General features: G+C 36.4%; 3 protein-coding genes across 8 annotated transcripts in view; all 3 read right to left on the bottom strand.

The window, feature by feature from the left end:
* The window catches only part of LOC132283848 (uncharacterized protein At4g17910), a 52,303-nt gene extending 47,511 nt beyond the window's left edge, over positions 1-4,792 (bottom strand). For 3 of the 6 annotated variants that reach the window (XM_059785876.1, XM_059785880.1, XM_059785881.1), the window contains exons 1-4: positions 3,788-3,888; positions 3,597-3,648; positions 3,430-3,493; positions 3,274-3,319 (exon numbers count right to left, since the gene is read on the bottom strand). In XM_059785876.1, coding sequence (XP_059641859.1) covers positions 3,274-3,319; positions 3,430-3,493; positions 3,597-3,648; positions 3,788-3,791 — 166 coding nt within the window. In that variant the 5' untranslated portion in view covers positions 3,792-3,888. Of the gene's footprint in view, positions 1-3,273; positions 3,320-3,429; positions 3,494-3,596; positions 3,724-3,787; positions 3,889-3,983; positions 4,191-4,472 lie in introns of those variants that run through there. The other 3 variants (XM_059785877.1, XM_059785879.1, XM_059785878.1) reach the window with 3 other exon arrangements.
* A 4,835-nt stretch (positions 4,793-9,627) lies between these two features.
* LOC132282614 (RING-H2 finger protein ATL29-like) lies at positions 9,628-11,902 on the bottom strand. Its single transcript, XM_059784348.1, has one exon. It carries the CDS (start codon positions 10,653-10,655, stop codon positions 9,795-9,797), a length of 861 nt encoding a protein of 286 aa, XP_059640331.1. The 5' UTR covers positions 10,656-11,902; the 3' UTR covers positions 9,628-9,794.
* A 132-nt stretch (positions 11,903-12,034) lies between these two features.
* On the bottom strand, positions 12,035-17,992 carry LOC132282613 (zinc finger CCCH domain-containing protein 12). Its single transcript, XM_059784347.1, has 2 exons — positions 16,341-17,992; positions 12,035-12,642 (listed from the first exon to the last, which is right to left on the bottom strand). Exons 1-2 carry the CDS (start codon positions 17,173-17,175, stop codon positions 12,362-12,364), a joined length of 1,116 nt encoding a protein of 371 aa, XP_059640330.1. The 5' UTR covers positions 17,176-17,992; the 3' UTR covers positions 12,035-12,361.

Raw genomic sequence — 17,992 nt, 5'->3', positions numbered from 1 at the left:
CCACTCAACAGACTCCGTGAACAAATTCTCAAAAAACTCTGAAAATCCTTTGTAAATCTCCTCCTCCTTACAAAAAATAACCCCCTCAACTGGAATCCTCCCTATATGATTGCCTCTTCTATGAGCATTGGCCAATCTATGGAAAAATTTTGTGTTTCTATCCCCCTCCTTAAGCCACAAGGCTCGGGGTTTTTGCCTCCACGAGATCTCCTCCATGATAGCAATCTCCATAAACTCCGCCTTGCACTCCGCCCTCCTAGCCTTCAAAGATTCCACCAAATCCCCTTGACCCTCCATCCGGTCAATAGACGTTATTTCAGCAAGAACCCGATTTTTCCTCCATTCAAGATTCCCAAAAACCTCTTTATTCCAAGTCTTAAGATTTTCCTTTAAGAGACGCAATCTGCCTGCTAGCACATGACTAAGGGTGCCAACCACACCATACCCCTCCCACCAGAGACGGACCCTCTCCAGAGGAAGAGGGTCCGTCTGAAAACCCGAGGCTCTTGACGACTGAAAACCCGAGGAAGAGGTGCCAGATCCTCATCAATTTGTGTTATATGTGTAAGAAGGATGAGAAGTAGATGAATCATCTTCTCTTACATTGTTCTATGGCTAGGGACAAATGGGCCATGTCTTGTGCTATTTTTGGGGTTCATTGAGTCATGCCGAAGTCCACAAAGAGCTTGACCAAAGCTTGGAGAGGATGTTTGGCAGGGTCCCAAGCTAGGGATTCTTAGAGGGTTGTTCCCCTTTGCTTTTGGTGGGCCTTGTGGAGGGATAGAAATAGGAGATCCTGTAATGGGGAGGAATCTCCTGTCAGGGTGTTTAAATTCTCTGTACTTAGTTCTTTATGAGGAATTGAAAATCCATGAAGGTCTTTTGTCTTTTATGGATAGCTTGAGGTTACAGATTCTTAGCTTGAGCAGTTGTATTTGGGTTGCGCTCTCATTTTTAGCGCTCTTCAATGAAATCTTACTTTAAGAAAAACAAAAAAATAGAACCAGCTCAACAAAAAATATTGAGACTGACCAAGAACCAAGGAATTAGATTTTGGCATATAATTTTACTCGTACAAGCAAGAATCTAACAATTAATATAATGATACTTGTACTAGCTTAATCTGTCCAGGCCACAGTTGTTAAAGGCTCAAAGCACAAAAGGCCTTCTGGAGCCCAAGCGCAAGGCGCAATAAAAGGAGCGAGCCTGATCAAAGTAAGGCGTATGTGTAATAATATTACATATTTAAACATATATAATCAGAATCAAGCATTACTTGCAGATAATGTATGTAGTGAACCATAAATTTATGAATTTCATCAAATATTTCATAAGATTAAACTAAATTACCCTCCTAACCATAACGTTCACCAATTTCATTTCCCAACCCATAAATGTTCCTATATTTCAAGTCTTAAATCTAGGTTCCTGGGCTCACTTTTTTACCCGCAACTCATTCTAAAAAAATACAGGAACTCTTACCTGCTTTACACTGCATCCAAGACCAATGCGGCACCGGGCACCCCTTGGCGTTCCAAAGCTAATGCAACGCATTGCTTAAGAAAAATGCCCTATCATTTATTTATATATTCTTACAATTCATATTCACATTAGTCCTGGCAAAAGTTTTACGCTAACCATCAAGCTATCTAATGCAATCCTCCTTTTTCTAGGCTTGGACCAGCCATAAAATGGAGTTTCCTTCGTTGTGAATAATTGAGCATAAAAACCAGAAATGTTCACTTCTTGGTATCTCTTAACCCTCAATCTTCACTACAGCCCTACTTATATGTCTAGATCTACTAAAGTTGAATTTTATTTTTTCAATTTTATTCTTACCTATCTTAAACACTTAACCCTTCTCTAGTTTCATTAAAAATACAGTATCATCATAAAATCTCGTCATTAATGTGTCTAGTCAGTTCACCCAAAACAAAGACAAAAAAGAAAATGGGCTTGATGCAAAACTATAGTAATTGGATATTCATTTAAACCCTACAGTCGTTTATAGGTCACACTTCCATCATACATGTCTTTTATCAAGTAAATATAACACTTTGTGACTCTGTTCTATTCTAAACCCTCCATATTATATTCTAAGTTCACTACCATGGGCTTTCTGAAAATTGATGGTGCTTTTTTTAGTTTTTCAAAAGCAATACCGGTAAAACCTATAAAACTTCACCACCTTTCCAACCATAAGGACTACAAGTTCTCACCACACATTGAAGCCCTACACCTACAAATTCTACTTCACCAGAGCGGCAAAGCCGACCATAAATTCAGTCAAAGCTAGAAGGAAAGTATTCTCCACACTTATCAATGGTACCTTAGTTTGGTTGTAAGTATTGTGGAGATTTTATATAGGATAAGTGTGGACCGTGGAGAATACTTCCCTACTAGCTTTGACTCTTCAAATCCCCAATTGATGTAGGATAAATAGAAGTCAAATTTCAGGTATTCAACTATTTAAACTAATTCATCTGTAAGTAATGAAAATACAACAGAAAAATAAATAAATAAACTCTAACATGGATCTACAAAATTATATGACTGAAATGGACACCTAGTCAAAGTATGTGTAGAAGAAGTAAAAAGTAGTAACAGCCTCTATATTCTAAGAAACATAATCCCAATATCAACACAAAATTTCTTATCCTACTCTGAACAAGGGCTCGTCCTCAAATAATATGATTCACCTCTTCATGACAAAAGGCAAAAGTAGCTATTTGTCTATTTATGACTCCAACTTGTAGTTCAAGCAAGCTTTAATCAATCATATCATTCCTATGACAACAAGTAGATCAAAGAAATAGAATATTGGTTTCATTTGAACCTCGTGCCAATTAAAATCATTGAGAATAGTTATTTCCACAACAAATAGATAGACCAACCCCTTCTTCTTTTTCTTCTTACAATTGTAAACAAACAACACCTCTAAAAGTTTAAGCTAATATAATGAGTAACTTTTTTGTAAGGATATATATACCCACTTAAGACTTTAAAACACAGGGGCACAACCTATGTACATGCTAGTTATAAATATTCATTTCTCCAAAAAGATCTTGAAAGAATCATCTAACTTGCAATAATACTCTAAATTCAAGAAATTTAGTGTCCAAGTGACTGGTTTTCAGCTACACGCGACATCATTTTCACTCAAACACCACATCAAACAGAAACAAATATGGAACCAAGCCCACCCCACAACCACCCACCCCTTGCTTCCTTAACATGGAACCAAACAAATATTAGTTCATAAAGGTGTCATACCAATTCTGCAGTTGAAGCTGAACGATTGTCCCAGAAGTATCAGAACCTATTAAAAAAATACCAAAATTCAGAAGCACAAAATGGTGAGAGTTTCAAGAAACAATTGGTAGACAGTAGATTCCAAAAAGAAGAAATAAAACTAAGGCACTAACTCACAGGTAATACAGTCAAAAGCGCACATATTTCAAGCATGGAAGATCCTGTTAAGTTGCTCACAAATCTACGAGATATATCAAAAAAGAAAATGAGATAGATAGATATAGTGATTATATATGTGACAAAACGTATGTAAAGTGAGGAAGGGAAATCGAAGAAATCTTAACTGTTCTTTCAAAAGCTTGTTAGGATTGAATGAATTCCCAGTAGAGTCCATTGCTGAATAGAAAAGAAAAAAAAGCCTAAGCCCGCAATTCTTCGCCAATTGACAAAATGTCAGAGCGATGGAAGAGACTGCAAAATATGACATCAAGTGAATATTTGTGTCCGAACAATTCTGGGTAAAAATAATTCATACCCATGGATATCTTGAATAAGATAATAGAGTTTCATTTTCTATTATATTCGTCCATTTTCTCAGCAACCAAACGGTGCATGAACATGGTTCCTACTTCCTTGTAGAATGAAAATCAAAAAGCAACTGGATTATTTGTAGGAAATTGCAAGATCGAACTAGAAAGACGAAAAAGTAAGAAAGATTAAATGTGAACTACCCTGAGAAAGAGAGGTGAAACTCAGCGATGAAGCATAGATGAGCAAGAAAATAGACTGATTTTGTCTATTGTCTATTGGCAAAATTGGATACGACCCACTCTATTGGTATCCAAGACAAAGTTAGTGGGTTTAATTTAACTTCCATTGTGTTCATGTAATAATCGTGTGTCAATCTGATCAATCCGAATCAAACTTGTTTCTAATCAATTACAATCATGCTTGGCCATCAAACAGTGATTAATGCAACCAAAATTAAACCAGAGATTAGGTAAAACGAAGCCCCAAAATTCGAAACCGGAAGACGACCTATACCCATATATAGGAAAATATATATACACACAATGTATAGATGATTGTTGAATGGAAATCAACCATATAAAAACAAATGAACAATGATTCTGGAGTTATAAAACACACAAATATCGTAAAAATAACCCCAAAAGCAAAAAAATCGCAAGCTTAATAATGAGAAGTTTTCTAATACTAACCTTGATTTGAGATTTAATCCACTTGCCGAAGTTTGAGATGATTAATCTGCACGCGTAGTAACTATGGTTGTTCGGTGACCAAGCTTTGCTTTCCCGGTGTCTGCTATGGGTAACGTCGACGGCAGCAGTGGTTCAGATTAAAGAGAGGGCGCGAATTGGAAATTATAATTATGATGTTTTATTATAATTAATATTATATAATAAATATATTTATCCTGTGTTAAAACAGTGTGGTGATGGATATCATATGGACGCATCATAGTTAAGTTTGGAAAGATCAATTTCGATGTCTAATTTGGGAGCATAACACATTCTTTATGTTAACCATTTCCAAATGTGTGGACACAAGCATGATGGTGGATTAGGCTTTCGGGATCTTTGAAGCTTTTAATTTGACCCTTCTTTTTAAGATAGCTTAGCGTTTTAAAATCTGAGAAAATTCTATGTTACGTAGAATTTTGAAACAAAGGTATTTCGGCCATAACACGTTCCTCAGTTCAATAAATAAGAAGGGGTCCTCGTTCATATGGAAGAGTCTCTCTCATGTTAAAAGTGTTATTGATAAAGGGCTTAAATGGAGAATCGGCAATGGGAAAAGAGTTTTTTGTTGGGATGATCCGTGCCTCTTGAGCAATTCAAATTTTAGAGTTTCCACTCGTCCTCGCACCGATGACATTTTACCGGTGAGTGATTTAATTGATTCGGATAGCAAATTATGGATGGCAGATGTAATCAATTGCGTTTTTGATGCCCAAGATCAAAAACGGATTTTGCAAATCCCTCTTAGTTTATCTGGAAGGGAGGATTCCAATTTTTGGGGTACGACTATTTCGGGGAAATTTAGCGAAAAAAGTGCTTATTTTCTTGTTCTGTCCTCGCTCAAACCTCCGCTTGTTTCTTCCCTTAGTGCGGAGTGCAGTTATTCCCATTTATTGCACCAACGGTGGAAAGACATGTGGAAGATTCATTTCCCGAGGAAAGTTCAATTTTTCCTTTGGCAAAGCTTACATGAGTAGATTGCTGTAAATGTGAATTTAAAGAGGAGGAAGGTGAAGGAGCAAGGTTTGAGTAAAGGTTGTGGGCTAGCAGCTTAATCAGTTTCTCATTTGCTGTGCACTTGTTCATTTTTCTCAAATGGTGTGGAAGCTTTGTCCTCTCAGATTGAATTCTCATAGTCAGATGATATGAGTTGGCCCCAACGGTGGATTCAACTTGTTGAACTTTGGAAGGAAAATGATTGTTAAATGGAGTGTGCGGGGCTGGCTTCAATTATCTGTTGGCACTTATGGAAGAACCAAAATGATGTGGAATTCAATGCCAAGAGATTGCCTCCCCACATTATTGTGGACGAAGCAAATCCAAGATTATTTTGAATTTTCTAAAGTCCGGCATCAACAAAGTCTCCTAAAGCTGACTCATATCTCGAATCCGTGTCCTCGGCATCATTGGCAGCCTCCGGCGGAGGGCTTCGTAAAATTAAATTTTGATGCATCTTTCCACCAGACATATGGAGCGTGCAAAGGAGCTTGGATTCTGAGGGATCATGAAGGCAAGCTTCAGAGAATTGCTTCTGTGTCTTTTATGGGTGTATCATCAGCTTTGGTGGCTGAGGGTTTGGTGCTTCGATCGGCTCCGGTGGCCTCTCAGGAATCTTTCTCATGTGTTGATTGAAGGAGACTGCCAACCTGTTCTAAGGTCTTGCAAATCTGAAGAAGCTCTGGTCACAATCCTTGATGACATTGATGTCTTCATCAACCAGACGCCTTCGATCCAGTTACAGTGGGTTCCTCGTTCATGTAACAAGGCAGCTCACGAGGCGAGCAAAGTTGCTCCTTTTTCTGTAGGTTTGGTTACTGTGTGGGTGTCTATTCCTCTAAAATGTTGGGAAGGCTCTCTTTTCTGATGCTTGTTTTGGGGCTTTGGTCTCTGTTTCCGTGTTTAAAAAAAAATAATATATATATATATATACTTTATGGTTTTTGTCTTATAAAAAATAAAAACCAAACACTTAATGCAATTGTAGCGATCAATAATATGTAATATAATATAAGAACAATTGATGATCTAATATATCTATTATTCTTATAATTTAAGTGAATTATTCATGGGGACAATTTTGGGTTACTCTATTAGGAGAGAATCAAGTTCATCCTTTCAGATGATGTCGTCCAATATAATTTGAACAAATATTTTAATTTTTTTTAAAATAGTCATTATCCATTTTCTTATAGTTAAATTGAAACCCAATATATAAATATATATATTTTTCTTTCCAAAACAATCACCATTATTTTTATACCCAACCTTCATATGAAATTAGAAAATTAATAAATTCATTGAGAATGTACCTAATAAAAAAACATATATTCGTATATGTATGAAAACCTCGTATTCATATAGTTTTTTTTTTTTTTTTTTTTTTTTTTAAGGCAAGTCAAATATACTGCTGCTCTACAGCATCCATCAAAACAGGAGGAAAAAAATTAGAAAATTCAGCATCAACCTTCCTAGACATCACATACTTTGCTAGATTACGGGCGGCAGTATTGGCGTCCCTGGGAACAAACTTAATAGCAAACCCATTTGAATGTTTTAACCACATCTGGACATCCTCAAGCAACTGCATCAAAGCTATTGGACATACCTGAGTCCCATTAACTATGTCCACCACCTGTTTAGTATCAGACTCAAAAATAACCCGCGACAACAATTGCTCTCTTACTTTGAGCATTGTCTGTCATATAGGTTACCATATTAGTAAAACGGAATAGGATATTAAAATATTATATGGAAATTTGATGTTAACCAGTATGAATAGAGTTTTTCTAGTAGGTCTATTTTTTGTCAACGTTAGATCTATGTTTTCCATATTTGGTAATTTTTTTTTTTTTCCTTCTCTCAATTCTCATGGGTGGAAAATATGAAAATAAATATTAGAATTTTGTGAATACTACAAATTTTGATTGGTACAATTTTGTGTCACTTATGAGCTTTGGTTGGTTTGTATTTAGATGGAGGTTGGATACGGAGATTTGGAGGGAGAGAGGGAGAGAGAAGAAAGTCGCCCTAATAGAGGGATTCTAAAAAAAATTAAATTGGGAAAGGAAAAAAAAAATGGGTTTCTATTTAACCAGTAAAAAATTAGATATGGACCATTATTAATTTAAAATTTTGGACATGTGCCTAAATTGTATTGGGACACGTGAGCTGGGAGGATGAACTTCAATCTTCTAAGAGAGGACCCAGATATTTTCCCATTCATAATTAGATTCGTATATAATTGATTGCTCCATTTATTTTTCATGTTTAATTTCAAGGAATAATTTCGTGTGCAGGAATAGAATGGAATGAAATGAGTACTCTCATTCCATTGTTTGGTGTGACACGATGAATCGTTGTGAAATTGAATGATACTAGAATGATTTTTTTCAAAAATACCTTTTTCATTGGCTTGCATTACTTTTTAATAAAACCAATTTAATTAATATTCTCAGCCATAGAAAAAAATAAAATAATAATAAAAAACCTTAAAATAAAATAAAATATTATTTTTAATAAGATATTAATCTTAATAAATGACTGCAAAAGGAAAAACATTTAAATTCCCAAAAGACGCAAGCACAAAACCATAGCCACTTCCCACCCCTTGGTCACAATATTGTTCTAGAATTGGCTTTAAATCTTAGACAGATTCAAATTTTACAACTAAACCAATCCACCATGATTGAAGACACACAAATAAATTTGTCAGTATAATTTTATCTAAAAACGGGTTGAATACTTAACCTAAAAAGGTGATGTAAAGGCTAAAAAAATTTATATATATATATATATATTTAATGATATATTAATCTCAATAATATATATAAAAAAGGTTCTGCAACTTTGTCGCAGTCCTGGATATATTCAGAAGAGAGGGATGGTGAAAGACCTTTACCACGTCTAATAAAGAAACTCTGATAAACGTGAAAAATGGAATGTGAAAGATTTTTTTTGTCTGTGATAAAGGACTTGTTGGGAATATTTAATTTTACTATGGAATGGAATAGAATGGCTAATCCATAGGTTTAGTAATGGAATGGATTTTCATTCCATTCTTGCACACCAAACAAATGAATGATTGGAATGGACATTCCATTCTTGCACACCAAACGCAGTTATTACATCACCCATTTGAGCACCAATTGTTTTAAATGCTACATAAATACAAAAATCTCATTAAAATAATAATAATAATTAGGGCGAATTGCCAAAAAAAACCCATTGGCACCTAGTTGCAAAAAAACTCAATATTTTTGGCAAAAAACCTCTCTCAATTATCCCAATGTGGTGTTTTTAACTTAGGTCCATTTAAGTGATTTTCCGAAGCAATTTTTCTAACAAAATTACCCCTTAACAAATTATTCTTTAAATAATTTATTATTATCATATTCACACATGATTATCAATTCAAATCTTTATCATTGCATTTATGGATCCAAAGAAAGTAAATGGATGTTACAGAGAGTGTGACATATATGGCATCTTCCAAATTTAATATTCAAATGATCATGTATATTTAAATGGGGTGCATGCCTCTCTTTAGGTGATTATAACTGTTATGGATCTTATGTTAATGTTTTAATTTTGGTGGTTGTTTATGTCAATATATATGTGGTGAGGTTGTGAGGACATCAGTTACTTTCTCTGGGATTGATTGAGTATTGCTTTTTGCTATATAGCTTATCAATTCAAATCTTGATTTTTGGTGGTTGCTTAAAATTGTTTTGCCTCTCTTTACAAATACATAAAGAAAAGGAAAAACAAATTTAGAATAAAATAAATTTAAAATCTCAAAAGTGCAAGATGATCGAGAAAATGAGAAAATGACATAAAAATTAAACATTTTCTTATTCCTTATTTAATTTTATAAAAATTAAAATTTTCCTTATTTATTTTTAAACATTTATTTCGTCCAAAAATTTGCTTCAAAAAATTCCTTAAACGGATATAGTTAAAAACACCCCCTTGAGATAAATGAGGGGGATTTTTTACCAAAAATATTCATAAGGGGATTTTTTAGGTAATAATCAAGGGAAATTTTTTGCAATTCACCCTAATAATTATAATTGGATGTACATAAATTACACAGACTAAATAATAAATAATATCCATTTCCAAAAACAAAACAAAAACTACTCTAACTACAGATTAAAATCTCTTAGAAATTGTATTGTCCATGACAGCATGAGATACAAGATTGGAAAATGAGAGCAATATCTATTATGCTAGCCACCCTTGTGAAGCAAAAACAATCAAAAACAATGGAAAACACAGAATGGCTTATACTTTGTCCATGTCTTGGCCGGAAAACCCTAGCTCGCCAAAGCCGCCGTGGCCGGAGGATGTTCTGCTTTTGTATTCTCCAAATGTGGTGCAACTCTTGGTCCAGTTGTGTCCCCTTACAAGTTTTGTCATCACATGTTCTGGCAATCTCAATGTATATCTATCCTCCTCTGTCCTAGGCCTAATAATCGAATGCCCGGTTGAGTGTGACCTCGAAAACTTTCCTACCTTATCGTGTTCTTCGATTTGTTCATCCGTGGCCTGAGCCGCTTGATCATGTCCCTGTCTGCTCCCTTCTGTCTCACCTGCATTGTCATCCTTAATGGTAATGCTAAAACTATGTTCTCCTGACTCATTTTTATGATCCATTTCAGGTGATGCATAATGAGAAGGCCTTGCCGGGGACTTATCTGGCGATTTCACCGGCGTGTCAAGGCTCCTCCGACACACCGGACAAGTGTCGTGGGACTCGAGCCAAAGATCAATGCACTCTTGATGGAATACATGGCAACAAAGTGTTAAAAGGCGAAGGATGCTGTCATCTTCAAACTCCAACAAGCATATGGCACATTCTAGTCCATATTTTTCCTTCCTGAAATCTTTGACACTTGAATATGTGAATGTTGGAAAAGTCTTTATGATTGAAGGGTCGAGGCCGTGGCGGCCACCGGCGCACGCGGGACCCACCTGAGTGCCGGTGGGGTCATGATGGAGGTGCCACGCGCGGAGTAAATGGTCTATTATGTACCTGCAGAAGTATATAGAGAAGAATCCCACAAAGAAGAATGCAACCAGAATGACTGTGAGGAATATGATCACTGGGAATAGGGAGTACCCGTCCTGTGGTGAGTCCGACATCGCTCGGAAAAAAAGGCCGGAGATTAGTCGGTTAGCCGGAGATGGTCGTGTCGAGCCTTGGCCATACTTTTTATGGATGAAGAAACACCGATGAATCAAAGAAATTTTTGGTTTTGGGTTATTGGGTATTTGGCATTTGGATGACAGAAACAAGGAGGGCAAGCATGTGTGTTTGTGAGCTAAAAAAATGGTGTTTTGGTTAGCTATGATTTGTGTTTGTGAGCAGAAAAGATGGGGTGTTTTGGTATGGTATGGTTATTTGCAGTTTGTTTCATTTTTATGGTCAGAATCAGAGTCATTGAGCGAGTCATTGTGAGAAGGAAGGGGGACTTTCTTACAAAGATAAAACACTTCAAAAGATAATGTGACTCCACATGTCAGATTAATGTATCATAAGAACTAAAAGGAATGCTATTATTATTATTAAAAAAAAAAATCAATTATATTTTAACTAATTTGCCATTTTTAGGGCCCAAACTCCAAATTAGATTGGCAAGCTGTGAGCTTGTCCACATAGAACCTAAAAAGAAGGTGATCAATGGCAACATTTGGCAGTATTTCAAGGATAAATCACCAAGCTTTTTATTTGAAAAATACTGCATTATGTCATTAGTTAAGCACATTCTGTCCCATTGATCTCTCTTCCCTCCTACCACACATGATATACCAATGACCCTATTGGAAGGAGGGAAGGCTGAAGGAAGGAAAGAGGAAGGGAAAGGAAAGATGCCAGAATGAAAGCTTTCCAGCAATTGGAAGAGAAGAGACAGAGGGGTCATTGACTCATTGCTGCCCATGTATAGGAATTTCTGCTCAAGGTCCAGAGCAACCCTGAACGAGGACTGGTGGTATGACCCAAAAACAGCTCTAAATACAGGACATTTAGAGAATAAATGCTATATTTCTCAAAGGGATTGGCAATGCTAAAATGGAGAGGAAGAATATCACTCGGCTAACCAAAGCGGAATGGTTCGAAAAAACGCCCCATTTCATCATCCAGAAGTTGCAAATACAAATTATTTCCATAAGATCGTCAACCAAGCTTTATCTATCAACCTAATGAAGACTTGATTCTACTAATGAAGTTCCATTCATTCCACACAACAGAGACGAACCCCTGTATCTCACGGAGTGCAAAATTTTCCGCATGAGATGTGTGAACATTCCATACCTACAAGTTACATATGCAATTCAGTGGCTTGACAAATGAGAGATTGTTCAATGAGAGAGAAAAAGAGACCGCGCCAGAATGAATTAAAGCAATAATAAGGTTGACAAATAATTTAATAAATACATGATACTTAAAAAAAAAAAAAAAAAAAAAAATAGGAGGCCAGACGAGAGGCAAAAGTGATGATATATCTCATAATGCGCATCCATTTGATTAAAAAAGGTAATCTAATTTATAAAATTGATAAGAAAAATATCACAGAAGTAACTGAAGCTACAAAAATTTCCAAACCTGAAAATGAGGAGCTTGAAAATTCGTACTTGTTCTAGAGACTCTACAAAGCTAGCATCGTCCAAAACTTCCAAAGAAAAGAAGAACAAAAACTACTCTTGATTGAAAAGATGAAGCTAGATTTGCACAATCTCCCAAAAAGTCAAACCATTCTGTTTGCCGACTTGCGGTCAAAACTCTTTCACAGGAAGATAGTTAAGTCCTAGCTAATCTTTTTCAACATACAGGCAAGAGATTGCAGATCCTACTCAATGTCATCAATCCAGTCACCATATATTCTACTAATTTTGTCTGGACCCTTCCACTTTTGATGGGGTCTCTGTCCTGTCCTCTGGATTACGTTGGACAACCTCTGTGATGGAACTCCAATATGATAACCATCGGAATGAGGAACTGAAGTGACAGACGCAACTACAATATCAGCTGGAGTTTTCGATGGCGCTACCCCCTGCTTCGTGTCTGGAGGAGCAGAAGAAGAATCTTTAGCTTCAGTCTCCATAAGCCCTCCACCATAACGGTGCAGTTCTGTGACATAAGTGTTAAATTTCAATATTGTTGACTAGTAAAATCAAGACGATGCTATCACAACAAATAAATAAATAACTATTGGTCTAATCAAATGTGCGAACAAGTTTGAACACACAACTAACTCGTTAGCATACAAACAACATTACTCGAACGATTCATCTCGTTAGTGTCATAGAAATAACATAACTCAAACCATCCATCAGGCAAATACCTTTTCGCTGGTGCAACAGCCTGAAATCCCATTAAAAAATAGAATGGAAGTCTTATAATTTAATGCTAATGTTTTACTTGTGTAAAACCTGACACGATATGCACCCAAGTGTCTTATAAAAAAATAAACAAATAGCATATTTTACATATACTAACAAAAAAAAGTAAAATACTTACTCATGTTCAAATTTTTATTTAGCTAATACGTAACAAATTACTAACCTATATAAAATCAACCGTCCCCGTTTACTTTAGTATGGTACATGCCTTATATTGGGTATAGTTGTTTTTACTCCTTGAGACAGAATTCAAATACTTCATGAGCATGCTAAAGCCTGGAAGTTTTCAGTAGCATCTTGCTTCAAGGTACAAAATTAAAATTATGAACCACATGCCTCCATAACATACACAAATACCTATACTTACCAAAAAAAACACACACACACACACAAAAATACCCACACACACATACAGACACACTCGCAGAAAAACCTACTATACTTTCATTTTTTATATTTTTTCCTGTAACCTAAGGGGTTGGTAGTCCAAGTAGAGTTGCCTACCTAGCAAAATTTCTCACACAAGATGAAGCAGTAGATCCCTCATATCGTTCAAAGGTATTGATAATTGTTAAATTTTATGGTAAATTACTCTGAGAGCCCCTGAGGTTTTCCAAAATCACCATCACATTAAAGTTTTGAAAAAATTATGGTCAACCTCCCTTGAGGTTTGTATGAAATTATTCTGACCATTCATATCGTTCATATGTACCGATAATTGTTAAATTTTAGGGTAAATTACTCTGAGAGCCCCTGAGGTTTTCCAAAATCACCCTCACATTAAAGTTTTGAAAAAATTATGGTCAACCTCCCTTGAGGTTTGTATGAAATTATCCTGCCCATTCCTGCCGTCTGTCAAACTGTTAAGTCAGTCAAAGGAGTAACTGAGAATGCCCTATGTGAAACAAAATGGCAAAAGTGACCTTACAATTCATTAAAATGACCATTTAAACCGAAATGCATTGACAAAAATATGTAACAGTGTGATATAAATATATGAATTAGAATAAAATATAGAAAAATAATTCATTCTCTCCAATAAAATATCAATATAAATAATTACTTCTCTCTATCTCTGTGTGTGTATGTGCGCACGCAAGCAACCTTACCTTCATGCCAATTGATTCATGCAAACTGAACTGTTAATTGTATACTTATGTATTGTACACTATATATAGATCCCAGTATATATACATAAAGTATACAACTTATATAGTTGTGTCTTTATTCGATTTACATATTTATATATATTTTGCAACAAATACTTCTACCAAATTCATTTGAAAAATCAAGGGTGAAGATGAGAACAGTCAGTGGTGACTGGGTCTTCAAATGGGTTTTTATGAATTTACTGTATTCAGTTTTAAAGAGAGAAAGTGCGAGAGAAGAAATCGGTTTTTGATTACCCGGGTCTCTCTCTCTCTCTTCCTCGATACTTTAAGTGGCAATATCAGTGAGACTAAATTAACCATTGCAACTCAAATTTAGATTGACCTATTTAGAGAGAGTAACCCATTTTGAGATAAAATTAAAGAGTTTTTAGTGAATGAAAGGAATTAAGGGATTGAGGAAGATCATTTGTACTAAATGCTGTGGGCACTATTTCTCTCGACAATGGACAAAGTTTTGGTGAACAGGTGGAGAGAGAGAGTAGTAGTAAGCCCACCCCAAGATGAGTGCTCTCCTATTCCGACTTCCCCAGAGCCTCCGGTAGCACAGCCGGGACAGTGACAGGTTCTCTGCCCCTGCGGGGATGGAGCGACAGAAGTTTTGAGAATTCAAGAGAAGGTCACGGCGAGACGAGCCGTTTATCATTACGATATAGGTGTCAAGTGGAAGTGCAGTGATGTATGCAGCTGAGGCATCCTATATTTTGTGATCTTTCACTTACAGATGGAGATTTTGATGATGCTGATAGTGCGGTCCATTTGAGATGCTTTGTACTAAAGTATGAAGCAGAGGTTAGAGGAGGTGAAGCAGAGGGAGGAGGGGTGGCGGGTGAGGGAGTTGGCGCCACCGATGAGGGAGAGGTGAGGGAGACAGTGGCGGAGGAGAGGGAGCAGAGATGTGAGGTGTCAGAGGACGAACCGGTGGTGGTGGGAAAGTGGAGGGTGGTGATGTGGTGGTGGTGGTTATGACTGTGACTATGGTGGAACTGGTGGGGCTTGTTGCAGCAGCTCTAGGAAGAGTACCATCAAATCATAGATTGTAAATTTTCATTCCTTGTTTTGTCGCTAACATCAGCAATAAGGTATAATAAGAGTGTTTTTTTCGTACTTTCCCAGTAACCAAACATTTTCTCACAGTGATTTTTAAAATACACACACACACACACACATATATCTGATGGTGATTTCATCAAACCTCATGAGGGGCGGCGGTGGTGGTTATGACTGTGACTATGGTGGAACTGGTGGTGCTTGTTGCAGCAGCTCTAGGAAGAGGACCATCAAATCATAGATGGTCAATTGTCATTCTTTGTTTTGTCGCTAGCATCAGCAATAAGGTATAATAAGAGTGTTTTTATTCGTACTTTCACAGTAACCAAACATTTTCTCACACAGTGATTTTTAAATATATATATATAAAAATATATCTGACGGTGATTTTGTCAAACCTCATGAGGTGTCAAAGTAATTTACCCTAAATTTTATCTTACACGATTAGTGAGCTTGGACATGAATTCAAAACTTCAACAGAAATATAGAAGGTAGATTAGGCCATTCTCCTAATTCTAAATGCAAAGCACGTCAGTATCTGAGTATATGATATGTATTGTAAACTTTTGTGTGTGTTTTTATGTCGCATCAGCCACATATAAAAGAATCACGATTAACGAGAAGCAAAATTATATATGGAAATTAAAGACGGACAACAGTATAAGTTGTATTCACATGTGTGTGTGTGTGTGTGGATGCTACTAGTTAAAACCAATACATCATTGTCATTAATCAAGTATAAAAAAATATTGTCTTGTACATTTCCTCAAATTAAAGTAATGGACTTTACACAAAACTTCAGCACATTCAGAGCAATTAAAGATGAGAAACTTCCGGTCATCAGCTATCAAAATAATAATAATAATAATTGTGGAAAAACATAAACAGGCCAGGCTTGCCTAGGTCATTATCAATTGATAGGTATAAGTGTCTATATTGAACAGTTTTCAAGATAAAATTAACGTCATGTGTCCATGTCATTGTAATCAGCATACTGTAACATTCAACATGATAGAAGCCTGACCTAAACCATTATGATGGAACTTATGGACGGCCAAGTTACAAAACTAGATACATCTCAGTTAAGGAAACCAATGTCATTATGAACAGAATAAATTCACTATAAATGGAACATAAACTTTTTCTTTCTTGATTTCAAATCATTTTTCAATGAAATATGGCATGTGAATGTTGGATTAAACCATACCTCCAACCCCATGAGCAAAGTGACACTTGTTTCCAAACGGGCAATACCCTGTTAGCTCCCACTTATTACAGATCCTTGTTTTCCAATTTGAAGGCTTAAGGGTCGATCCACCCCCGCCCCCACTCCCACCACCCCCACTCCCACCCCCACTCCCACTTCCACCCCCATATCCACCACCCGTCCCAGGACCCAAACTTATTGCGACACTTTCTCGAGCCTTTGACTGCTCATCATGAAGAAAAGTGCAATTATCTCCATAAGGGCAGCCCTCCTCAGTATAAAACTTCTTGCAATGTCGCCCTTTGTAAGACCTCTGACTATCCCCAGAAAAACCAGCAGAGCTGAGTGCTGGAATCTGAAATTCCTCCCTTGGCTCTGATGTCACTCCCCGATCTTCCTCGTGAGCAGCCACAATTTCTTGCCAATTTGGTGGCGGTCTTCGAAGTTCTTCAACACTATGTGCAAAATTGCAGTTAGTTACATACGGGCAAGTCCCAGCTCGGAATTTACAGCATAGTTTGGTTTTAAAGAACATCTTTCCGATTGCCTTTGATCGATTAGAAGATGGAAAATCGCCTGATTGGGAGTTTCTCGATTTCTTATTAGGCGGCTCACTCCCTGACCGAGTTTGAGATTGCCTTCCGTCGTAATTCGAATTCGAAGTGGTGTCAACAGATGTCTCTCTATTCCAAACCCCATAATCATCCTCAGTTGCCCAAACCCCCTGGTCCATAGACCCAGACATCCAATTCTCAGCAACATCATTTCCATGGTTCCCAGTGATCACCTGAACAACATTTCCACTGGAAAACCCGGCTTCTCGACCATAATCCATTATGACAAGCACCCACCAGACAATATTTTATTTTCAAACAAAGGAAGACACAAGAAGCTTAAATTAACCCCAAAAAAAAAAAAAAAATCTGAAGACAAAACCCTAAATTTGATTGAATTATATTAGCAGTAGCTCATACCAAGAAAACCCACAAAACCCACCAGCAAAGTTTACAGATTTTGAAGGAAGAAGGGAAACAAAGAGGTGGAGAAACTAAAATAGAGAAAACAAAACCCTAATTTATAAATTAAAGAAATTAGTAGTTCATACAAACAGAACCCACAAACTTAGATCACAGTTGAAACTACAAATTTTCAAAAATTTAAGATATGGGTGGACCATTAGAACATCTAATATATAATTTAGTAGTTTGAACTTCGAAACTCTGCAAGGAAAAATGGAAGCACAGAGTCAAACTCTTCAAGCAACAAAAAAACAACCACAACAACAACAGATACAAAGTACAAACCGATCAAATAAAGGTATCTGAAAATATCTGGTCAAGAAATTGGATTTATGCTTAGATCTGTAATCTCAAAGTCCCAAACTTGGCTCGAGAAACTAAAAACTACCAAGTGATTAATAAAAAATAAAAGAAATTTCCAAATCGAAAAGTTGAAGAAGGCTCGAGGACTTACATATAACAACACAAGATTTGATTTTTAGAGATAGATTTGGGTCAGAGAGTGAGTAATAAAGAGACCCCTATAAGAAGTGAGATACCATTTCCCATTTCTATAAAAGAACAGTGCAATTTTTCTGCAATTAATGGATTCTTGGAGGAAAAGGGTGAGGTAGTTCTGTCCATCTATTTTTC

Source organism: Cornus florida, unplaced genomic scaffold (assembly GCF_030987335.1).
Source record: "Cornus florida cultivar Cherokee Brave unplaced genomic scaffold, ASM3098733v1 CherokeeBrave_3.0.0_Hap2_Chr11, whole genome shotgun sequence".
Classification (NCBI taxonomy): domain Eukaryota; kingdom Viridiplantae; phylum Streptophyta; class Magnoliopsida; order Cornales; family Cornaceae; genus Cornus; species Cornus florida.
This window is presented reverse-complemented; position numbering and strand designations above follow the sequence as displayed.

What these genes read in the sequence shown, in the direction of transcription:
- LOC132282613 (XM_059784347.1), bottom strand. Translation starts at nt 17,175, where the DNA reads ATGGATTATGGTCGAGAAGCCGGGTTTTCCAGTGGAAATGTTGTTCAG. An exon ending in CTTTGCTCATGGGGTTGGAG is followed by an intron (nt 12,643 to 16,340) that starts GTATGGTTTAAT and finishes CTTATGTCACAG; the next exon opens with AACTGCACCGTTATGGTGGA.
- LOC132282614 (XM_059784348.1), bottom strand. Translation starts at nt 10,655, where the DNA reads ATGTCGGACTCACCACAGGACGGGTACTCCCTATTCCCAGTGATCATA.